The sequence below is a fragment of the Helianthus annuus genome, chromosome 11, assembly GCF_002127325.2.
Source record: "Helianthus annuus cultivar XRQ/B chromosome 11, HanXRQr2.0-SUNRISE, whole genome shotgun sequence".
Lineage (NCBI taxonomy): Eukaryota > Viridiplantae > Streptophyta > Magnoliopsida > Asterales > Asteraceae > Helianthus > Helianthus annuus.
Genome location: NC_035443.2, coordinates 2,520,595 through 2,543,866, shown reverse-complemented (window position 1 = coordinate 2,543,866; position 23,272 = coordinate 2,520,595). Strand labels below are relative to the sequence as shown.

Here is a 23,272-nt window from a genome sequence, read left to right as displayed (position 1 = left end):
ACTTCTATGTACTGCATAACTCACTCTCTCGGTATCTCTAGCTACCACTATTACATGTGCTTACGAGGTTTTCAATTCAAAATTAGATATTCTTTTATATATATGACCAATATTATGTAAGAAAATGACCATTGCCAGTCAAAAAGAAAAAGAAAGAAAGAAACGAGGGCTACAAATTGTATCTTTATACAACATGATATATAGCGATAAGTCCATCACGATATAACTTTTTATACAACATGATATATAGCCATAAGTCCATCACTATATAATATAACTTATAATAATGAACTCACAAGGATACAATTATCTGTTGAATATAATATAAACAGAAAAAGGATAAACAAAAATACAAGTTTTAGAATTTTAAGTTGAAGAACACACAACACATGAGACATATCTATACGACTATACCTCTATACATCCAAAATCTTATGCATAATACAATCATCTAGAACTACATCACCCCACAGAGGGATGCTACACAAACCAACAATTACACATCTACCACAACCATAATTATGTTTCCCAAAACGCCCTTACACATTCATCAAAACCTTGCACCAAATCTTATGGGTTTAGCTAGTTGTAGATTCTAACAGGTTTCTCAAATGTGTGTCGGTTCTGCGTAAACCAAAAAATATATAAATAAATAAAAAATAGTTCGTCATAATCGTTGAGTCACTTCTATATGGTTTATTCTGATTACAAGAAAAGGCGCTAAAGTGGACGAGTCGAGTAACGGGTCAATCGAGTTGAACAAAAATACTCAAGACCATAATTTTATTTTGAGTAAAATGCAAGGATAGTCCCTGTGTTTGGTGAAATTTCACCTTTAGTCCCCAACTTTTTAAAATGACACTCTTAGTCCCTATGGTTTGACAAGTTGTTACTCGGATAGTCCCCAAAGCGGATGGAGGTTAGTTTTTCTGGTTAAGTGGGTGTGAAATGACAAGGACTATCCGAGTAACAACTTGTCTAACCACAAGGACTATCCGAGTAACAACTTGTCGAACCACAGGGACTATCTGAGTAACCTTCATCCACTTTGGGGACTATCCGAGTAACAACTTGTCAAACCACAGGGACTAAGAGTGTAATTTTGAAAAGTTGGGGACTAAAGGTGAAATTTCACCAAACCACAGGGACTATCCGTGCATTTTACTCTTTTATTTTTCTATGAGTTAAATGCCATTTTCATCCCAATAATTTGTCCAATTATGGCAGGTCAGACCAAATTTCAAATTTGTACCATTTCCATCCCTGACATTCTTGAAACATGCTAGTTCTGTCGAAAAAAGTGAAAAACTAAGGTTGAACTGAATAACTGGACAAACCACAGGGACGAAAATGGCAGTTAACTCATGTTTTTGTGGACGGAAGACATGTTTCAAGAATGTCAGCGACGGAAATGGTACAAATTTGAAATTTGGCCTGAACTGGCATAATTAGACAGACTACAAGGACGAAAATGACAGTTTACTCTTTTTCTATTAAACAAAGAAGTTTCAAATATTTTTACAAAAAGTATACTAATAATCTAGGCTTTTTTATCAAAACGATTTACAAGTTTTAATGCAGAAAGAACTACACTCTGCCAGACTTTTGACCCTTTTGACACATTTGACATGTAACATGTTACCTCTTTAGCAATTTTTTATATTATCCATGTGACTCGTTATATATATAAACAAAACCTGAATGGACCCAACTAAAAGCAAATGGATCGAATTGCCACCCACATGGTTCTCGAACAATTTTTCTATCATAAAATAACCTTTTTGACAACTTTAAGTTAAATTTACACTCTTCTTTTTTGGGATTAAAAACACATATCATGATTATGGTATGACAAGATTGTAGTACCTGATTCGCAGCATATGACCGTTTAGATGTATTGTCAGAGTGCTCCACTCCTAGGTACTGTTCCCAAGCACCATAAACATCTCTTCTCTGAAACCAAACATATATGTGATATATACATATACTGACATAGGGTAGGGATAGTGTACATTAATCCAGAAGTGTGAGAAGTGTGAGAAGTGTATTATAACATTATATATAACACTATATAACACCATATAAACACCGTATAACACTATGTAACACCATATAACACTATGTAACACTATATAACAATATATAACACTATACATCTATCATAGACATGCTATCAGACAAACTATAGTGTTATATTTGTTATATAGTGTTATAGAGTGTTATATGGTGTTATATGGTGTTACATAGTGTTATACGGTGTTTATATGGTGTTATATATAGTGTTATAATACACTTCTCACACTTCTGGATTAATGTACAGGATCCTCTACCTACTGACATATATGTGATATAATAATTATAATAAACAAATATATAAAAGTGCATGAAAAGAAAAAAAAACATTCGGATTTTAGCAACCAGCTTTAGATTAGTTGTAAACCATTACTAATTATTACTGATTTTAGTAACTAATATCGTTTTAACTAATTTGACCCGTACCTTACTTGCTGACGTGGAATTGATTGATGCCATGCCAAACACCATAACAAATACCACATGTGCAAAAATGATTATATAAAGAAGAGTGAATTTCAAGGATTGTCCTTTATCTTTAAACCCATTTTCAGGCGTTGTCCTTTATGTTCAAAATTGACGAGTTTTGTCCTTTATGTTTTCATATCATACACATTTTGTCCTTTAGGCCTAACCCAGTTAGTTTTTTCAGTTAAATTTGGTCATGTGCTTTGCACATGAGGGCATTTTTGTCAATTCAAAGGTAAGTTCAACGGCAGATTTACAGCTCAAAGCTTCTGCAACCTTTGAATTGACAAAAAAAAACCCTCATGTGCAAAGCACATGACCAAATTTAACTGAAAAAACTAACTGGGTTAGGCCTGAAGGACAAAACGTGTATGATATGAAAACATAAAGGACAAAACTCGTCAATTTTGAACATAAAGGACAGCGCCTGAAAATGGGTTTAAAGATAAAGAACAATTCTTGAAATTCACTCTATAAAGAATAAAATATTAAGAACTGATATTTTTTTACATTTATCGTATGTCACATCGGAAGATAATTATTAAATGTCACATCTTACACACTAAAATGACAAATAAGATGTCACATAAAAATTATTGCAAAAAATGACCTGCTAACGGGTTGAACAGTTCACTTGTTGCTACAATCAATAAGTAATTTGTAACTTGGTTGCTAAAATCAGTAATGAAATATAGGTTGGTTTCTATTTGACACATAATTAGAAAAATGGTTGCTAAAATTAGAAAAAAAAATGTAAATTTTGTCAACCTGAAAACGGGTGGAGACAACATCAGAATCCTGAAGATATGTAGGACGACCCAGCGAGAGAAATGCAAACTTCCACTGTTAAATTACAGTTTAGAAGTAATGGAGTAAAAAAAAAAAAAAAAAAAAAAAAAAAAAAAAAAAAGCGAAACAAAAACAATGATAAAATTTGGTATATGCTTTGAGGGATGAAAAATACCTTTGAAAATTCCTCATCAGAAACCTGTAGTTTTTTCTGTATGCGTACTTTAACTTCAGCTAATGTTTCACCCTCCCGAATCACAAGAAAAAAGGGTTCCCCAAAGTTTTGAACTTGCTGTAAATACAAAATTATATAAATGTGAAATTAAGTAAATATTATTATATGATTAAGACTACTCCACTAAAGCCATAAGTACATACCACCTGGTTCTGGGACGCATCTTTTGTAAAGTGATAAACATGAATTAGACGATCCTGAGGACCCAGGTCCTTTTCCTCTTCTGGAATCTGTAATTAACATAATAGCGTAAAAAACACAAAAAAAAAACAAAATATATAAATATAAATCTAGCATGGAGCGTATAAGCATTTAGAGCAAACCTCCTCAGCACGTAAAGTCCAGTATTGATCATTGATGTTCTCGATTTTTTCGTTCAAAGGGAAAATCTGAATATACAGAAGATTTGAGAAACAAGGTTTAAAATATTTATAAAAGTCAACAAACTAATAAATGGTAATGAATATTCAAACGTTTAATAGTTAATACCTTGTAAATCTTGTGGTAAAAAACCTCAAGCAAACGAAGCTCTGCATCAGGATGAGACAATTCCACCTGTTCCATGATACATTGACCAGTCAACTAGAGAAGAGGTGGCAAATTCGACCCTTTTACTTATGAATGGGATGAATACTTGAGTCTGGTAATGTTTAATTCTTTAACAGGTCAAACAAGTATACTAAAAAATTATATGAAATGAGTCAATGGTCGCCGGAAGTGGACTTTCAATGCATATAGCGCTGCGAACGAACCGAACGTTCAGCGAACGGTTCGTGAACCGTTTGGCGGGAAGTTCGTTTGTGTTCCTTTGTTTAATAAATGAACGAACACGAACAAGAAATTTTGTTCGTTTAGTTAAATGAATAAACATGAACAGAGGTAGTGTTCGCTCATTTATGTTCGTGGACGCTCGGTAACGTGTTCGTCTATGTTCATTTTTGTTCAATAGTTCATTAGTGTTTTTAGTTTTTATATATTATTTAAATACTTCAAATTTCCGAAAAATAAAATATTTTATAAGTACCAGTGTATTATATAGTGTATTATATATTTTGTTCATGAACGTTTGTTTGTGTTCATTTATTTCCATTTGTGTTCATGAACATTATTTTGTGCTCATTGGTATTCATGAACGTTCATTGCCTAAAACGAAACACGAACACGTTCATTTCCTTAAAGAATGAACACGAACGTAAAATCTCGTTCGGTAAGTGTTCATGAACACATATATTTCCTTAACAAACGAACAATATCTTGTCCGTGTTCGTTCGGTTCGTTTGCAGCCCTAGTTACATACAATACCTTGATCTTTTAATCAAAATAAAATATTATTATTAAATAATGAAAATTATGTAGTCATATTTAAACATGTTATATGTGAAACTTGAAAATTGAGCAAAAGTGATTCAGGTCAACTGGACATACCTTGGTCTTTAGGTCATTAATCACATCACCGACAGTGCTTTGTTTTGGCAACCTAATGGTATGTATGACTACCTAGCGATGGTCAAACGAAAGATATCAAGAAAAATGAGAAAGTCAAACAATAAAAAACAAGAAGTGAAAACTATAAGCCAGCAATTACTTCATCTTTTGTCGCATGGTGAAAAGCAACCTTTAGGGTTTTCAAACCTTGCAGTTCAGGAAGAGGAATATCCAGCACCTCATAATACAAAATGTCAGAAGTCTGCACAACAAAAACATATTAATTGAACAAATATGACAAATTTGTTGGTGTAGCAAAAGTAATCCTAAAGTGACACAGGTTCAGGTCAAAGTCAAAAGATTGATTTTTGGTACGGGTAGTGTTGTGATGATGGATGACCCAAATACTCTTTCTTGAAAACTTTATTTAAAAAATAATTAGTGGCACATATGATTACAGGGTTACATTACTTTAATAGTAATAATTTATTTAATAAAAAAAATATTTAGTAGGTTTTGACTTTTAATAAGGAAAATTGGTTTTTAATAAACCAACTTTTGTCCCGTTGGTAAATAATAATCTTACTTACGTAATTGGTATACAATAATCCTACCTATCAACATGTTGGTACTCAATGAACTTCCGTTAATTTTTTTAACTGAAGTTAATTTTAAGTTTTATTTATTACACAAAAAGTCCCTATAGTTGTAATTTACTAGTTTTAACTATTTTATAAAACAAAAAAAAACTCAAGGGACTGTAATTTACTAGTTTTAAGATAGTTAAAACTAGTAAATTACAACTACAGGGACTGTTTGTGTAATAAATAAAACTTAAAAACTAACTTCAGTTAAAAAAAATTAACGGAAGTTCATTGAGTACCAACATATTGATAGGTAGGATTATTGTATACCAATTACGTAGGTAAGATTATTATTTACCAACGGGACAAAGGTTGGTTTATTAAAAACCAATTTTCCAACTAATAATACACTTTAGGCAACCTTTGACCAGTTTGACTGCAGAGCATGCTTACTAGTTACTACCAACAGGCGGTATCAATTATGTGCAAGTCAAAATTACAAAATAACCTGATTGTAGTGGGCCAGCATGTCTGACAGATGTTCGACTCCTCGGTACTTGATTGGTTGGGGTTTGGGTTGTTGAGAATAACAGTTATGAGATGTAAGCCTGATTTTAGATGGATCATCTAAGTTCAAATGAGAGGCAACTCTTTCAACAACATCATCATAATTGTTGAGTTTTGACCTGAAATTCAACATAAACAAACAAAAGTTTAAAAAATATATAATATGGAGATATAAAGAACGAGCAAATATTGGGGAACTCACAATTCCAATGAGAACTCGTCCTCCTTGGGTTTCTCCAGTGAACGAAAACGCACAACCTATGTCATTTAATAATAATTATATCGATATGTTAAAGTAATAAAGATGGTTCATTTAGTTAACTGAAACAACATAATATATTATCTGATATCCAATTTTGTCCTGGAAGCGAAAGGTAAGACTGCTGCCTTTCTTTTACCTTATCGTCTTGATGCATGGGTTATCAACTTTTTATCAGGACCAAATTCATATACATCTATGCAGCTAATATCAGTGGGATATCGGTTATCAGCCTTCTACAAAATACCGGTGTCAAATATCAGTTCCGATATTATCGGCGATATTGACCCTTATTTTGGATGCCATGGTTGATGAGGACTCCGAAGAAGATTTCATGGCTTACAATTAGATCATGTTTCAAATATTGGCACTTTTAAGTTTTGACTTTTGATATAACTATTAATATTATATATATATATATATATATATATATATATATATATATATATATATATATACACATTTATATAAATTCTGCATGATATTAAAATTACCGATATCCCACCGCAATAACCTTTATCTCAAATATCAGCCCTTGACTGATATTTGATTTTGGACCGCTATAACTGCATAGATATACATCCTTTTAAAAGTTCAAAAACTCATACTAAACCGTCTGTTCCAATAAATAAACAAATAGAACATTGCGCCCTCAGATGCTTCACACTTGTTTTCCAGTTTGTTTATTCAGTGAAACAAGCGGTTATAAGTAACTGATTTTATATTATTACCTGACGATTATGAACATATTCCAGAAAAGATGGAACATCAGGATAGCGACATTTTACAGTTCCAGCCTGAAGAGGTTTCTGAAAGCAAATAATGTCTCCATCTTCAAGCTACAAAAGAACATAAATAAAAATAAAATAAAAAAACGCTAGTCAATTTCGTAACACACTGTCAAAGTAAAAAAGTGCTAAAATGATATGGATGCTTGGAAACATACCTGACTAGCCCGAAATGTGAGCTTTTTATCAACATGTTCACACATAACATTAGGTTCAAACTTAATTTCCTGAACGAGAAAAGAAAAATTTAGGAAACAGATAAAATGATTAATAACATAAGGATAGAATCATATCAAAATAAACAGACAAAAAGATGACCTCAAACAGTTCTATTTCTTCATCAGGTGCAAAGCCAGCAAGTTCTTTTAGCTTTGGCAATATTTCGGTAGGCTTTCCTGTACCCTTCACAAACAGCCGCCCAACATACCTGACAAGGTTAAAAAAACATAAAATAAATTAAAAGATTAACAAGATAAAATATTTACAGATATAATACAGCAGACCACAAATATTGAAGCAGATGATATAAGACCATATGTAGTGAGCTGGCGCCCATGCGCGCACACTTCATTTTTTTGTTTTTTTTTTTTTTCTTTTATTCAGTTTGCAAGTGAAACCATTACACACTTTTGAGGGAAAAGTGAGTGAGAGCCCCCTGCCTACATGGCAGTGACGTGGCAGTCATTTTTTTCACTGTTTAGTTAAACCACTACACATAGTCTAATAGGTTTCGCTAAATAGTGCCCATAGAACCACATATAAAGAGTCTTTAGTAATACTAACCTTTCAATCGCCAATACTACTTACAATTTAACCCAATTACATATATTTCATTTTACCAATTCTACGCTTGTCTACATATATTTCTATAACTTTATATTTGTGGAAGATATGAAAAAAAAAAAATTATATGATTATATTTTGGATTATTGCCATTGCCAAAAAGAACAAAAAGAAACTACATAAGAATTTTTACCGTTAAGAAATAAAACATTATAGACATGTAACTTATCATTGAGGTGAATAGACAAAATATGAAAATTTTTGCATATATGCAGAAGAAAACACAAAATCTAGATATGTATATCCTTATAAGAGAACTTAAACTTTATAATTATAACATGCAATATTTATTGGTGAAGAAAATGAGAATCAGATTGTAAGGGAGGGTGGGGATTAGAATAATGTATTAACTCACGCAAGGGCGAAATTGGTAAAAATGGAACAAATATAGAATTCAGTTAGTAGTACTTACAAAACGTAAATTATAATATAATACGTGACTCTTAGTGTATATATAGGGGACGGTTATTGTACAATAGCCCCTTACCGTGCGACGGTGCGATGTGCACATTTCGAAATTACGCATGTAACATGTTATATACATAATTACGCATGGGTTGGGTTAACCCTAATTACACATGTTATATACATAATTACGCACATTATTTTGGTCATTACGCACCGTCGCACGTTAAGACCCATTTGTATTTAAACACACACACACACATATGTATGTGTGTGATATGTGTGTGTGGGTGTGTGCCTGAGTGTGTAGAGAGCGAAGGCTACCGAAGCTCCTCTTTTAAAGGGTCATAAAGCTTAAAGAAAAGTAGGATCTCCTCCTTAGTTTTCACAGGTGGGGGAACTGGCTGTGAATCCTACATCAAAAAAGAAATAAGTGAAATTAGTAACATAATTTTTTAATATAACAATGTAATAAAGAGTTAAAGGTGTATGACTATACATGAATGCATATCAACTGAATATTACCTGCCCCATTTGTACCTCCAGAAACAACTTAAGCTCGGCATTGTTAGCCTTATTTGACACCTCTCTCAAATGCCCAACCTAATCAATAATAAAAAAAAAGATTTAGATTCAGCATGTTAATGATCAACAAGACGACTGTATAAACAGATCGTAAGAGTTTTTTTAAGACTCCTGCCCAAACACTCCACAAGAATATCAATAAAAATAAATGAGGTTTGGCCATTTTTGCGACTTTCGTCCTAAGGTTCGTTTTTCCGCATCTGGATCCAAAAGGTATGAAATCTAGCCATTTTCATTGGGCTCGTTATTTTTCTCCGTTAAGTCAGGGGTATTTCGTCTTTTTTTGTTAACTCAAAGGGCAATTCGGTCAATTTCACTTTACGTACAAGCATTTAGCATAATGTACAAGTATTCAAAAAAACTAAAATACCCTTAAGGTAACAAAAAAGACGAAAACACCCCTGCCTTAGCGGAGTAAAACGGGTGGAGTTAACAAGCCGGATGAAAGCCTAGATTTCAAACCTTTTGGATCCAGATGCGGAAAAAAAACCTTTAGTCGAAAGTCACAAAACTGGCCAGACCTCAGGGACGAAAAATGGCTTTTTACTCTTAAGGAAAAATACCAGAAGTACATACAGATTGAGCTTCTTCTAAAAGAGTCAACGGACGATTTGGACGGTAAGTATGATTTTGGCGCTTTGCCCAAAGCCAGAAACGTTGATGTTGTACTGGTATACCCAATTCTTTGGCTACTTCCTCCTGAAAAGGTAACATTTGGGACTTGTTAGAATAAGATCTATAAAAAGTACAAAACAAAAGAACCTATAATAATTAACAAGAAAGTGGGTAAGTAATAATACCTTGAAAAGGGCAAATGATATCTGCTTTTGAATACGGAAACTTCGTACTTTATCATGATCCACTAGGTCAAAAAAAATATTTTTCCCTATTTGTTCATGAAGATTCTCGTCACGAGCAACCTACTCACAAAAGGTTTACTGATTTACAAACCAAAAAAAAAACAAATAAAGATTGTTTTCTCTAAACGGATCATAGAAAGTTGTAACCTTTATAATAGTATACAAATGTGCCTCTGCTTTCTCCTTCCTTTTTTGCTCCTTTTCTTCTTGTTCTTTCTTCAATCTAATCTGTATAAAAAAGTTAATAAATGGTACATGAGTTAAAATCAGTATTATAATTATCATGATCATTAAAGCCCCATTTTGTATCAAACTTTTTTAACTATTTGACCCGTTTGAGATAAATCAGCCCATTCATAAGTGAATAGGGTGTAATTGCCACCTGGACAACAAACACTACCAACGAGTTGAAGATCTTACTCGCAAGTGTTCCGCCACATCCTTCTCATCCACATTACAGATTATTTTCTCTTTGTCACTTTCACGAATATACACAAGCATGTATGCATTTGAATACTTCGTAAATTTAAATGGGGAGTTATTGAACCCAGGATTTGCTAGAGGCAACTGTTCCACAAGTATAAAAACAAGTCAGAAAATATTAGATGTTTGGCGATAATTATTTTTGATGTGGAATTCAATTATATATGTTTTGACCATTAACCACATCAGCGTGTTAACAATTTCTCCAATTACCTCTTCCTCACCCCCATATTGTTCATCCAATGCTCTCTTCATGTCTTCTTTAGTTACACGTTCATCATCAAATTTCAGCCTACAACAAACTCACTTCAGTTAATGTGTAACTAAAAGCTCCAAAGCGCATAATGGTTTGCGTAAATATATAGTAACAAAACATATAAGCAGATCTAATCAATAGAGGTAGCAATTTCAACCGATTTGTATGAAAACACGACAAGTTAGGTGTATTTGTTTGATAACTGGTAAAATATATATTGAAGATGTAGTTATACATGAATAGTGTCAAATGTGGCAAATGTGCTAAACAGGTCAAAGATCATTTAATATGTGTACAAATAGTTAAAGCTACAGCAACCAAGATCGTTTTATTTAAAACAAATTTTATTTTTTTTAACGATATAGGTTTCAACACAACTTGATACAACAATTGTTTACAAAATTTTAAAATATACTGAAATATGTGTTGACCATTTCACCCAACCTGATCCGACCCACGAAACCATTTTGCCACCTATACTAACTAGAAATAATTTTGTACCATTGATCAGAGAGCGTTGGTCGGATATAGGCATAATAATGTCCGCCGTGGACCCCACCACTGTGAACCAGTACACTGCATAAGACAACAATGAATCTGTCAGCACCAAAAATTGATATCCACAAAACAGTGTATGTGTCGAAAAAAAAAGACTTTTCACCTACAAATCTACAATAGGAGTTTAGGACTCGGATTATTATTACAAATAGTGAAGGTACTATTAATTTAATAATTAGATAGAATAATATAATGTGAAGGTACTGTTAATTTAATAATTAGATAGAAGAATATAATATGAGATGCAGCAGTACCTGTGAAGAGTATAAAGATTGCGAACACTTCTGTCTGCGTGGGGTGATAAATATTTCCCATTTTCTCTATCAAGATCAAGTTGTAACGGAAATTCATATCGATCATTTATCTGACAATTTAACAAAAAGAATCCGAATGAGAATATTTTGGGTAGTAGATTTTTTTCTAGCAACAACACATACACACACAATACATACATATGTAGATAGATAGTGGGAGAGAAGAGAGCATAGAATTCCTAAAGATGATAGTAAAGAAATTACAAAACAATGATTTTTATCGACGTAGTGGTATAAATGGCAACATCATAGTTATCGATAGCGAATAGCGACAAATAGCGACAAGGTACCTATATGCTACGTAGCGATAGCGATTAAATAGCGCTCGCTATTTCGTGTATAGCGATAAGGTAGTAGAAAATTTTAAAAATAAAAAATATAGATATTTATAATTTATATATGTATATAATGTTAATTTTATACTTTTTATGCATAAATTCAGAAGTTTAAGGACCAAATGTAAACTAGTGAAGATAGAGGGGGTTAAGTGTTTAAATACACAAACTAATTTTACATTTTTTTATGTAAAAGTTGTAAGTTTTAGGGGCTAAATATAAACTGGTGAAAGATAGAGGGGTTAAATGTTAAAATACCTAAAGTTATTTAACCCTAAAGTGTTATACACGCCGCTACTATGCATCTTCTTCCTGGCGCATCTTCTTCTCACATGTTTCCGGCCAAAAAGCAGCGCCGCCGCCGCCGGAATTCATCGCCGGAGGTCGCTATTTTCACGCTTTTCAGCCGCGAGATCCAAATAGCGCAGGTCCATCGATTCCCAACGCTATTCGCGATAGCGGTCGCTATGGCCGCTATCGATAACTATGGGCAACATAAATAATGCAATATAGAATAACTAGTCTACAGAATAATGCAACTGACCTTCACCATTGTATCTCGCATGAAATCATATTCAAAACGTTTAAGTTGTAGTTGTAGAACAGGGGGGAAATCAATGAACAGAACGCCCTTCTTCGCATCCTGAAAGTGCATATTTACAAGATTGTTTTGTGAGAAAACAAACACATGACGCATCATACTTGACAAAAGCAAACAATATTGTAATATACCAACTTAAATTAGGAAATGACTGATAATTAATAGAAGTTTAAAGAAATCCATCCAACCTGCAACCCATGTTGTTCAGCATGATACTTGTTATCACCTTCAAGTCGTTCCACTTCCACATACTTGTCAAAAGAGGCATACACATCACGACAGCCTTTGACATCAAGTTGAAGGTCTAACACAGCATACAAAGTTCATCAAGAAACTAGAGATTATTACAGATAGCCTTTCAAACTCAAGTTTATGTGAACAGGTCAATTCGGGTTGTTGGGTCAAACAAGTATAATACAAAAGTAGTTAAAACTGATACATGTCACATGGTTTACACATGTCAAAAGTCGCCTAACATGTATTCAAATGCATAGAAGTTAGAACATCCAAAATCATCCTATTCAAAAGTAATATAACGTTAATTATATATTTTTTTAATCGTGTCTAATATGGAAAAGTTAATGAGGATAATGTGCAGTTGGTTCATATTTACTTTAGAGCAATTACTTCCCTTTTGCATAATAAAACGTAATTACTTTTTATATCTGAGGAAAAGGTTAAATCTGATTTCAAAAAGAGAAACATACAGAAATTATAGATTAATTGTAATTGTTAATACCCATATTGACCAGCACATAAAAAAGTACTGGTTTTGACCAAAACACATTTTGACCCATTACACAACCCGTTTCACCACCTCTAGAAATTATAATTAAATTGTAACTGTTAATCAAAGACATGTACCATAAAAAGATTCCTTCCTTGTTGATTTGTAGTCTACATTTATACATTCAATGTAGTTCATATGGTGTCCTTCAAATAGTTGTTGAATTGTGCCTTCTACAACAGTTCCCTTCACAATAAAACCACAATTAAGGGTGTACTTAATCAATAATTTCAAATAATAAAAAAAAAATCACATACCTTCATTTTGTCTTCAAGTTTCTCACAAAGAACCCTATTGAGTTCTTGAACATCATGCTGCATAAAAGAATCATAGGTATCCCAACCAAAAGACTTGGTCAACTCTTTTGTAGCAACACTGGTGTCGCTGTACTGAAGCTTATAAAATAAACTTTGTAAAGCCAACGGGATGCTCCCTGACGGCATATCGTTTTCAGTTGTTGGCATATGATACACAGCCTGGTTCAAAACTTAACATAAATACCTTCTTTCAAACGTTATTCTTATGAGTAGCAAAATGAGCGGACTGCGTAACAGGTAAGATCGAGTTGGGGCAACTTGCAAGGATTTTGTCTTTTCCTTTCTAGTTATTCATTAAAAAAACTAATTATATTATAACATGACGTCTAAATTTTGAAATAACTAGTTTTTTTTTACCCGTCACACGTTGAGGCAGCGCCGTACGCGACGTGATAAATTATAGACTACAATCAATCCGACTCGGTTTCAAACAAAAATTATGTTAAAGCGTAGACGAACTCGAATTTATATCGACACGGAAAGGAAACGTAAGAAATTAGTCTTAGGGTAAACTCAAAACTTTAGAAACTTGAGGGGGTCTAAGTGACATTTACAAAATTAAAGAGTTACCTTTGACATAATACAAAAGTTTAGGGGTAAGCCACCGACCTTTAGTTTTAAGGTTATATAAATGCTACATTTTAAATACATTTTGTTTGACCTCTTAACCCTTTAAACTTTGATCCCTTCTTAAAATTTAACATGTTTGACCCATAAAGAGGAGAAATACAACCCAAATCAACCAGTTCACCTGTAAACGGGTCAAAAAGACTACTACTGGTTATCAGTGAGATTTAAGTTTCAAATAATAAATATAATTACCAACCTTTCTGAAATACGGGATGTGGTACAATGTCTGTAGTAGAGAATTCATATAACAGGTAGCACCTTGATTTTTTAGCCCAACATAACCAGTTTCTTTTTTAGAATCATGCGACCAGTAATCAACAACCTTCCGAACCGTCACATCAGCTTCAATTATACATGTGTCATTCAGAAGATAGCCTCTACTGGGTTCATATAGCTCGCTAAGAGGCATAAATGAAGTGAAACCCCAATCACTTTCTCGTGCATTAAACTGATGTTGTGTATCTGCAACGGTAAGAAGATAATCATGACTTTGTTTTCCACATTTACAGCAGGAGACATCATACATATATGTTTTGACTTTTGACCATTATAACTACCTTGTTAAAATAATAAATTAATACCTGTATTAGGTACAATGTTTTTCATTGTCAAACACACACAACACACAGAGCATGAGCATTCTAAACTGAAGGTGTTTAATAACACCTATGCAGTTAATGTGGTAAAATATCAGATATAGGTCAACGATATTTGAAATATAGGCTATCTCGGTGAGATATCGGTGGGATATCGGTAATTTTAATATAATGAAAAATTTATATATATAGCAATTTAACACCAAGAATTCAGTGATATATCGGTTATATCGGTCAAATATCGATGATATATTGGTTATATCGGTCAAACATCGGTGATATATCGGTTATATCGGTCAAACATCGGTGATATATCGGTTATATCGGTCAAACATCGGTGATATATCGGTTATATCGGTCAATATCGCCGATAATATCGGTACCGATATTATGACCGATACTTGACACCAATATTTTACAAAGGGACCGATATAACCGATATATCACCTATATTAACTGCATAGAATAACACTAACGAGATTATTCACACGCAACACGATGGGCATCCTATCATAGTATCATATATCATTTACATCAAAAAACACCATATGAATATTGTTATATGCCATCAATGTCTCTGTCATGAAATTTTAACAGAAAAGAGACTTTGTTATCTATTCATGAAGTCGAGACCAGCAAAATTACAGCAAACGACTGAATAAATACTACTTTAGGGTAAATACAAGAAAAGACATAAAAAGTACAACGAAAAAAACACAAAACTAGTACTTCAACAATTGACATCGTTCACAACTTTATAAATTAGAATTTTATTCGCAGCATAGACAGTAATATATTTCCATGTGTATAGATCATACAGTGTTTTACTCGTATTAAAGAAAGTTCTCATCTATCATCACTCATCATACAACTAAATTCCCTGTAAAGCTTCCTTTGTACAATATTTAACGTCTTGCAGAAATGTACTTCATGAAGTGTATTTATTAAAAAAAAAAAAAAAAAAAGGGTTTACCTTTTCTCATAGTAAACTTGTTGTGAACTTGATTAACCACGGCTAGGCTAAACTGAGCGTATCTGCTCCAGCCATATGGCAACGTTGCGGAATCAGCAACGTCAAGATACATTGACAAATGGTCCACATTGTTTCCTTTTGGGAATATGAGCACACGCCTGACCATTATACCATGTCAGCAAAATACTACAAACCGATTATCACAGCGATAACTTGGGTGAAATTATTGCACACTAAAAATTAAAAAATACCATTTATATCCTCCAACGAAGAAAACATCAGAGTATAACTTTTTGCCTGTCAATCTTGAGAAATTTTCTATAGTCCATGTGAACATTGCTGATGGTGGATCATCAACTACTGATGCCTCAACTGTATTAGTAGCTTCTGCAGGTGTAACTGGCAAAACACAGATGCGATAAACGTTAGTTTAATTGCAAAAGTTAGCTACAAATTAGCTACATGTATCTACATGCGGATACACAAGTTACACACAGATTCAGAAAGAAAAAAAAGGCAGAAATACGCATATCCAAGAACAGAGCCATTAATAGTTTAATACCATCCATTGGTTGAGGTCCTTCAGCGGTTGCAAACTCAGAATGCGGGACTAGCATCTCTTCCTCTTCCGGCTGCAAGATTAAAGTCAAAGGTAAATGAATAGAATCTGGATACAAATATTGAACAGTTTCTGATACTCAATATAGAAAACCCTAGAAATGAAGCATTCTCCAAAAATAGTAAAAAGAGAAAAATACACGATACCAAAGCACTTTTGGATCATGTTTCACATTCAAAAATGATCCGATTAAGAGATCGAAACTCAACTATCAGATCAAACAGAGTAATTAAGCGACTTCAATCAACACAAACATATGCAAACATACGCCTATAGATACGAATTGCGTGTTGATGAATGTGACTTAGTGTGTGTACGTATGAAGTAATACTACACAATTATTCCATAGCTTCTGATCCTCAAATTTCAAAACCCTGGAAATGAAGCATTCTCCATAAACAATAAAAAAAGCTAAAATCCACGAACCGGATCACTTTTCGATCATGTATCACATTCAACAACAATCCAATTAAGAGATCGAAACACAATTATCAAATCAAACACGGTAATTAAGCAACTTATATCAACATATACAAATACAAACATACGCCTATAGATATGAATTGCGTGTTGATGTACGTGAATGAGTGTCAATTAGTGCGTGTGCGTATGAAGTAATACTACACAATAATTCCACAGCTTCTGATCCTCAAATTTCAAAACCCTAGAAATGAAGCATTCTCCATAAACAATAAAAAAAGCTAAAATCCACGAACCGCATCACTTTTCGATCATGTTTCACATACAAAAACAATCCGATTACGAGATCGAAACTCAATAATCAAATCAAACACAGTAATTAAGCAACTTATATCAACATATACAAATACAAACGTACGCCTATATATATGAATTGCGTGTTGATGTACGTGAATGAGTGTCAATTAGTGTGTGTGCGTATGAAGTAATACTACACAATAATTCCACAGCTTCTGATCCTCAAAATTCAAAACCCTAGAAATGAAGCATTCTCCACAAACAGTAAAAAAAGCTAAAATCCACGAACCGGATCACCTTCAGATCATGTTTCACATACAACAACAATCCGATTACGAGATCGAAACTCAATTATCAAATCAAACACAGTAATTAAGCAAGTTAAATCAACATACACATATCCAAACATATGCCTATAGATACAAATTGCGTGTTGATGTACGTGAAGGAAGGTGAATTAGTGTATGCGTACTACACAATTATTCTACAGCTTCTGATCCTCAAAATTCAAAACCCTAGAAATGAAGCATTCTCCACAAACAGTAAAAAAAGCTAAAATCCACGAACCGGATCACTTTTAGATCATGTTTCACATACAACAACAATACGATTACGAGATCGAAACTCAATTATCAAATCAAACACAGTAATTAAGCAAGTTACATCAACATACACATATAGAAACATACGCCTATAGATACAAATTGCGTGTGCATGTACGTAAATGAGTGAGAATTAGTGTGTGTGCGTGTGAGAAAATAGTATCGGTGTGGTTACATCAATAGGAGGCGGAGTCATGAGAGTCATCGGCGGCGATTGGTGGCGGAATTGATCGGAAATCGGCGGTGAGAGGCGGAGGATAGTTTCGATCGAGAAAAAGAAAAAGGGGGAATGGGTTAAGTGGGGTTGAGGGTAGTTTCGGTATTTCGGGTGGTGGAAAAGAGGGAGCAGACGAGAAAGGTTTGTTTGACGGAATAGTGTGGTGGTTGTGTATCGGTGAATGTATTTGGTTAAATGACGATAAAGACCTTGTGTATCGGTACATATATGCTTATTAGGCTATAGGCGATTGATGACCTAACCCATGTCCTCACACACTTCAGCCTTAGTGGTGGAATATAGAACGTGCGACACCGGCTAAGGCGGTTTGGTTCTGAATATCGAAATATAGATAAAAAGCATGTCCTAACTCTTGACTAATATAATAAAAAAGTTATGTCGTGAAAATGAAAGTTCAAAGAAACGAAAGTGATCAAAACTTGGATGCATAAAGAATGTCACAACCGTATATTTGAAAATTAAGAAAAAGTCACGTTGTTGTGAAAATGAATGTTAGAAACATGAAAGCATATTTCAAAAAAAATAAAAAGATATCATATTTGACCCGGTTCGGTTTTGATTGAATTTGCATTAGAAAATAGACAAGCTCGGTTTTGAATCTCTTTTGTATAATAAAACAATGTTTCTTGATCCTGTGTGTCATAGGTGTAATTAGTTTTTTCAAGTTTGTATGTTTTATTAAACCCCATAGTCAATTCATCGTTCAAAGGAAAAACCCCAAAGTCAAAAAATTTATGAACCCCAACCTTTGTAACATCTTTTTGGTAGTGTTTAGTATGCAGGAATGGGAGGTGGAATGGAATGAACTATTGTGAGAGAATGAAAAAAAGTGTGTTTGGTTGGTCAACGTAATGGAATCACCCATTACATAAGTCATTTCATTTCCTCAAATTCATTTCATCCACCACATTGTTTTTTTCCATTCTATTCCCTCTTTCAACGTACGTCACAAACACTGCCCATCGCCTCCACCATCTACCACCACCACCTGCCGTCGTCACCACCCGCCACCAACCTCCGCCGACCACCACCACCAACCTCCGCCGCCATCGACTACCATCATTGCCACCCGCCACCCCGACCACTACCACCACCCTCCGCCGACCACCACCACCATCCTCCGCTGCCACCACCCGCTACCGTCGACCACCACCACCCATCGTTGTCGCTGCCACCAACGCCCGCCACCACCATCGCCGCCACCCGCTACCATCGACCACCGCCACCCCGACCACTACCGCCACCCTCCGCCGTCCACCACCACCTACATCATCCGCGGCCACCTCCCGCTACCGTTGACTACCACCACCATCGTCGTCGCCACGACCATCGACGCCACCCGCTACCACCGACAATCGCCACCCCGGGCATTACCGCCGACCACCACCACCATCCACCGTGGGCACCACTCGCTATCGTCAACCACCACGACCGACCGTCGTCACCACCACCATCGCCGCCACCTGCCACCGCAAACCACCGCCAACCCCGATCATCGCCGCCGCCATCGCTAACAACCGTTACCCACCGACCACTGCCACCCACCAGTGCTACCATCGACCACCGCCACTAGCCGCCACCAATCACCCCACCACCCATCGCCGATTTAATTCATTCCTCCTTTCTCACCTACCAAACAACACAATGTAATGATTTATCCTGCATGGTAACGAAAATGTAATGATCCATTTCATTCTTTTGTCTTTTCCATTACCTCGTCCATTTCATTCCCTCATTTATTCCATTATGCCATACCAAACTGATGTAGTGTGCAGTACGATAATGAAGATTGAACACGTTGATTCTAAGAATACCCGTGTAGTTCTTCCCCAACCCCCAAATTGCAACCCAAAGGCCACGGAATTTGAAGTGAAAATTCAGTTTTCTCAAAATTCAAGTCTGATTGTTTCAATTACTAAAGGGACATATAAATAAGAACAAAAATTCGAAATGAGCCTAAAAAAGATAACAGGCCAAACACACGGCCTAAAACAAAATGCCCAAAATAGTCCAAAAAACATAAAAATGCAAATAACTAATAGAAATAAGCGTTTTTCGGCCCGGACGATGACCCGGTTTGCAGCAAGATGGAGCTCATTCTTACGTTCGTTTCTCCTGGTCGCACGCCCAAAACGGACCCCCGTAGCCCAAGTTAGAGCCATTTTAGTGAAGCCCCTTTTGTTACACGATCCTGGGCCTCCAAATACAAGATGGCCCGCTCTTCCACACTTGGGCCCGCATCACAAACAGACCCTTTCTCCTATGCAATACACACAAAAGCCTAGTCAAAAACCCTACACGCGCCCATACCCATCTTCCCCTTCTTCGTTTCCTCTACTTCTTCTCTTTTCAGATCCATTATATGGTTCAAAAAACTCGAAACACATTCTTATGTTACTTTTTTCTCTAAAAACACAAATCATAAAGATCCATATTTGCATAAAACTTCAAATCATATTCAAGAAACACAAATCCTACAGTGGTGCTCGACCTCTAAACCTAATCTTACGGTATACATAAGTATTCACACGGATCGCTCTTTGAAATTGGCTTCCTCTTCTATACATTGAGCCTCGGTTGAAGTCTATAAAGGCATACCAGATCCTTTTCACTCACCTTTGTCAATCGTGTTATATTTTCTGGTAAGTGGATTTTATATAGTTTATATATTTTAATTGTTTATAGTTTATGAACTGAATTTGTGAAGTGTATGTGCAGGGTGTTGGTTTTTTAAGGAAGCTTTACTATTATTTGAAGATATCAGGTTCGTAAATTTATGAATTTCCAATTTATGTAATTACTGGTTAATTGTTTTCTAATATATGGATTCAAGAAATACAAAGCAACCTTTAGTTTAAAAATCATTTTTTCTAAATTTTGAATTTTGAAATTACTATTCCCGTATTTTTTTTATGTTTTTTCATTCAAATGTTGAGTAGGCCTGATTTTTTTCGCTTAAACCCTTTTTTTCTAATTTGAATTCGCAATATTCAATTGTATTATCACTAACATAATTTGCCATCTTAATCTTAATGTTATCGTGACAGCTCTAGACCAAGATCCTTCATCTATGAATGAAGGTCCTAAATCACTTTTGATTCCGAAGAAAAAAAATGATCCTATTCATCCATGTTTAACTATCATTTGTTTTTTTAAACTTATTTTATTTAAGTCCTTTTATCATGTAATGAATGTTTAATGTTTGGATTTGGTTATTGATGCCCAAGTGTGATAGATGGCGTTTCTGGAGGCCCATGATCGAGCTTACAAAGGTGTTACACGAAAATGGCCATAACTTTGGCTACGGGTCTCTGTTTTGGGCGTTCTGCCAGTCAAATCGAAGCTTGAAGTAAGGCCATAGGGTATGGGGCGGGAGTTTGGGCGTGGGTTGGGGGAAAACGCCCAAGCCACCACCCCGGGTGGGTTTGGGTTGTGGCGTGGCCCCTTGGGGCTTGGCTTTCAAGTCGGGCGTGAGGCAGTATGGCCAAGCGAGCTGGCTGAATCCTATTGGTTCACCCGCCACTTCAGGCGGTTGATTTTGAATTTTAAAATTCAAACGGTCCCCCCATCCCCCCATCTTCTCTAACCGCCACCCGGGTCACCCAAAGGCCTATGTATTGTAACCCCAACCCCACTGGTCCCCCCATCCCACGAACCAAAACCCCACCGGCTACCCACTGTCTTGAACCCGCTACCCCGCTGGTCCCCCCCCCATCCCACGAACCCAACACCACTATGGCATCCTGGACCCGTGAAGAAGAAATGGCACTCGTAACTAGCGTCGTCGACGGTATGAAAGGGCGGCCACCGGGCCAAACAAAATATTGGGCGGAAGCATTCACGGCCTACCGACATAACGTCGGTAACGACCGCCACAACCTCAACGCGTGCCAACATAAATGGCGCGAGCTACGGCCCAAGCTCGAGCGTTTCAAGGATTACTACGAAGCCGTTCCCGGTGGCGAGTTAAGCCACGAGGACCGGGTGGCGGTGGCGAACATAGAGTTTCGAGGCAAGGAAACAAGGCGTTCGACAAGATCGACCTTTTTGAAATTTTTTTAACGCTCTAGGTTTTTTTATTTTGTAATTTTTAGAAATTATGTAATTTTTAGGATTATGTAATTTTTAAAATTTTAATGAAGTTGTAGGTTTTTTTATAAATGTTGTGTGATTTTTTATAAATTTTTTGTATTTTTTTTTAAACATTTATGCCACGCGGTGCACCCAACCCAAGCCCGCCCAACCCACGCCCCGCCATACCCCGCGGACACGTAACCTGGCAGTGGGCTGGCTCCCTTTACACGTGTCACCAAATGCCCAACCCAAGCCCCACCATACCCCACGGTCTAAGGAGCACGTCATGACAAGGTCTTGGGGTTGGGGGGGGGGGGGTTGCTCAAGTTTGAGTCCAAGGTCATGTGTTTTGAGGCTAGCATACATGCGTTTACACGTTGTTACATGTTTTCATTAAATGACAAGTTTTATGAATGTATTGTTTATTAAACGTTGTCCAATGAGTCTATGTTAAAAAATGAGTTGTATGATTAGTAGAGTTGTGGTTTAGAAGATGTAGACACGTTGTGTGATTACCTAAGTGTAGTGAAATCATGAGGTAAATATTTAGAAGTGTAAAATGTTAATGTTAAAAAATCCTTAAAGTGAAAATAGGTGGGTTAGATGATGTTTAAAAGAGTCACGTGGTTAACCCGCGATAATGTGATGTTATGAAATAACCCTTGTACGGGTACTAATATTGTAGCCTATTCAGCCAACTCAAATACTGGAATAACTTAGCCCATTCAACACAACTGGAATAAAATAGCCTATTCGACACACCTGAAATGAGTTAGCTTATGTGACACAACTGGATTAGCCCATTCGACATAACTAAGATGGAGTGGTGACGATTACTCGTGAGATATGCATATTCTTAAAGTATAGGATGTAAATAATGTTACGAAGATGTGTGGGATTATGTGTTAGCCTTTTATATGATGTGATATACGTTTTAGCTACAACTATATGTGTTAGCCTTCAATGGTGGATCCTTGTATGTGTGGTTATGAAATGGGTATAAAATGGTCATTGATGTTTATATATAAAAATCGAGTTTAAGTGTTAAAAGAATAATCCTTCATGGTTGATTTAAACGTTTCAATTTTAATTGTTAGAACTCACTCAGCACTAAGCGCAACCGACTTTTATATGTATGTTGGATTGTGTTGCAGGTGTGTAATTCGAGTCAATGTTGCTCTTGGCTAGCAGAAGGTATTATTCATGACAGTGACGGAAATCTTGAAAAAATAAATTTTAGTATTTTAAATTAAATTTTTTAAGATAAATTTAATATGTTAAATACATTGTT

General features: G+C 35.4%; 1 protein-coding gene across 2 annotated transcripts; it reads right to left on the bottom strand.

Moving 5' to 3' along the window:
* Positions 1 to 247: 247 nt before the first annotated feature.
* LOC110889151 (ubiquitin carboxyl-terminal hydrolase 12) lies at positions 248 to 18,076 on the bottom strand. Of its 2 annotated transcripts, none has more exons than XM_022136663.2 (32): positions 17,845 to 18,076; positions 16,294 to 16,363; positions 15,983 to 16,130; positions 15,732 to 15,889; positions 14,359 to 14,624; positions 13,473 to 13,691; positions 13,293 to 13,401; positions 12,617 to 12,732; positions 12,372 to 12,470; positions 11,433 to 11,542; positions 11,122 to 11,196; positions 10,578 to 10,656; positions 10,302 to 10,448; positions 10,029 to 10,109; positions 9,822 to 9,941; positions 9,598 to 9,720; positions 8,962 to 9,039; positions 8,761 to 8,849; positions 7,507 to 7,615; positions 7,347 to 7,415; positions 7,132 to 7,239; positions 6,344 to 6,399; positions 6,083 to 6,260; positions 5,151 to 5,252; positions 4,991 to 5,062; positions 4,055 to 4,120; positions 3,889 to 3,954; positions 3,709 to 3,795; positions 3,506 to 3,622; positions 3,310 to 3,384; positions 1,867 to 1,953; positions 248 to 624 (listed from the first exon to the last, which is right to left on the bottom strand). In XM_022136663.2, exons 1-32 carry the CDS (start codon positions 17,872 to 17,874, stop codon positions 583 to 585), a joined length of 3,351 nt encoding a protein of 1,116 aa, XP_021992355.1. In that variant the 5' UTR covers positions 17,875 to 18,076; the 3' UTR covers positions 248 to 582. The 2 variants fall into 2 exon arrangements, with proteins under 2 accessions (XP_021992355.1, XP_021992356.1); XM_022136664.2 differs by having other exon boundaries at positions 3,712 to 3,795.
* Positions 18,077 to 23,272: the final 5,196 nt, after the last annotated feature.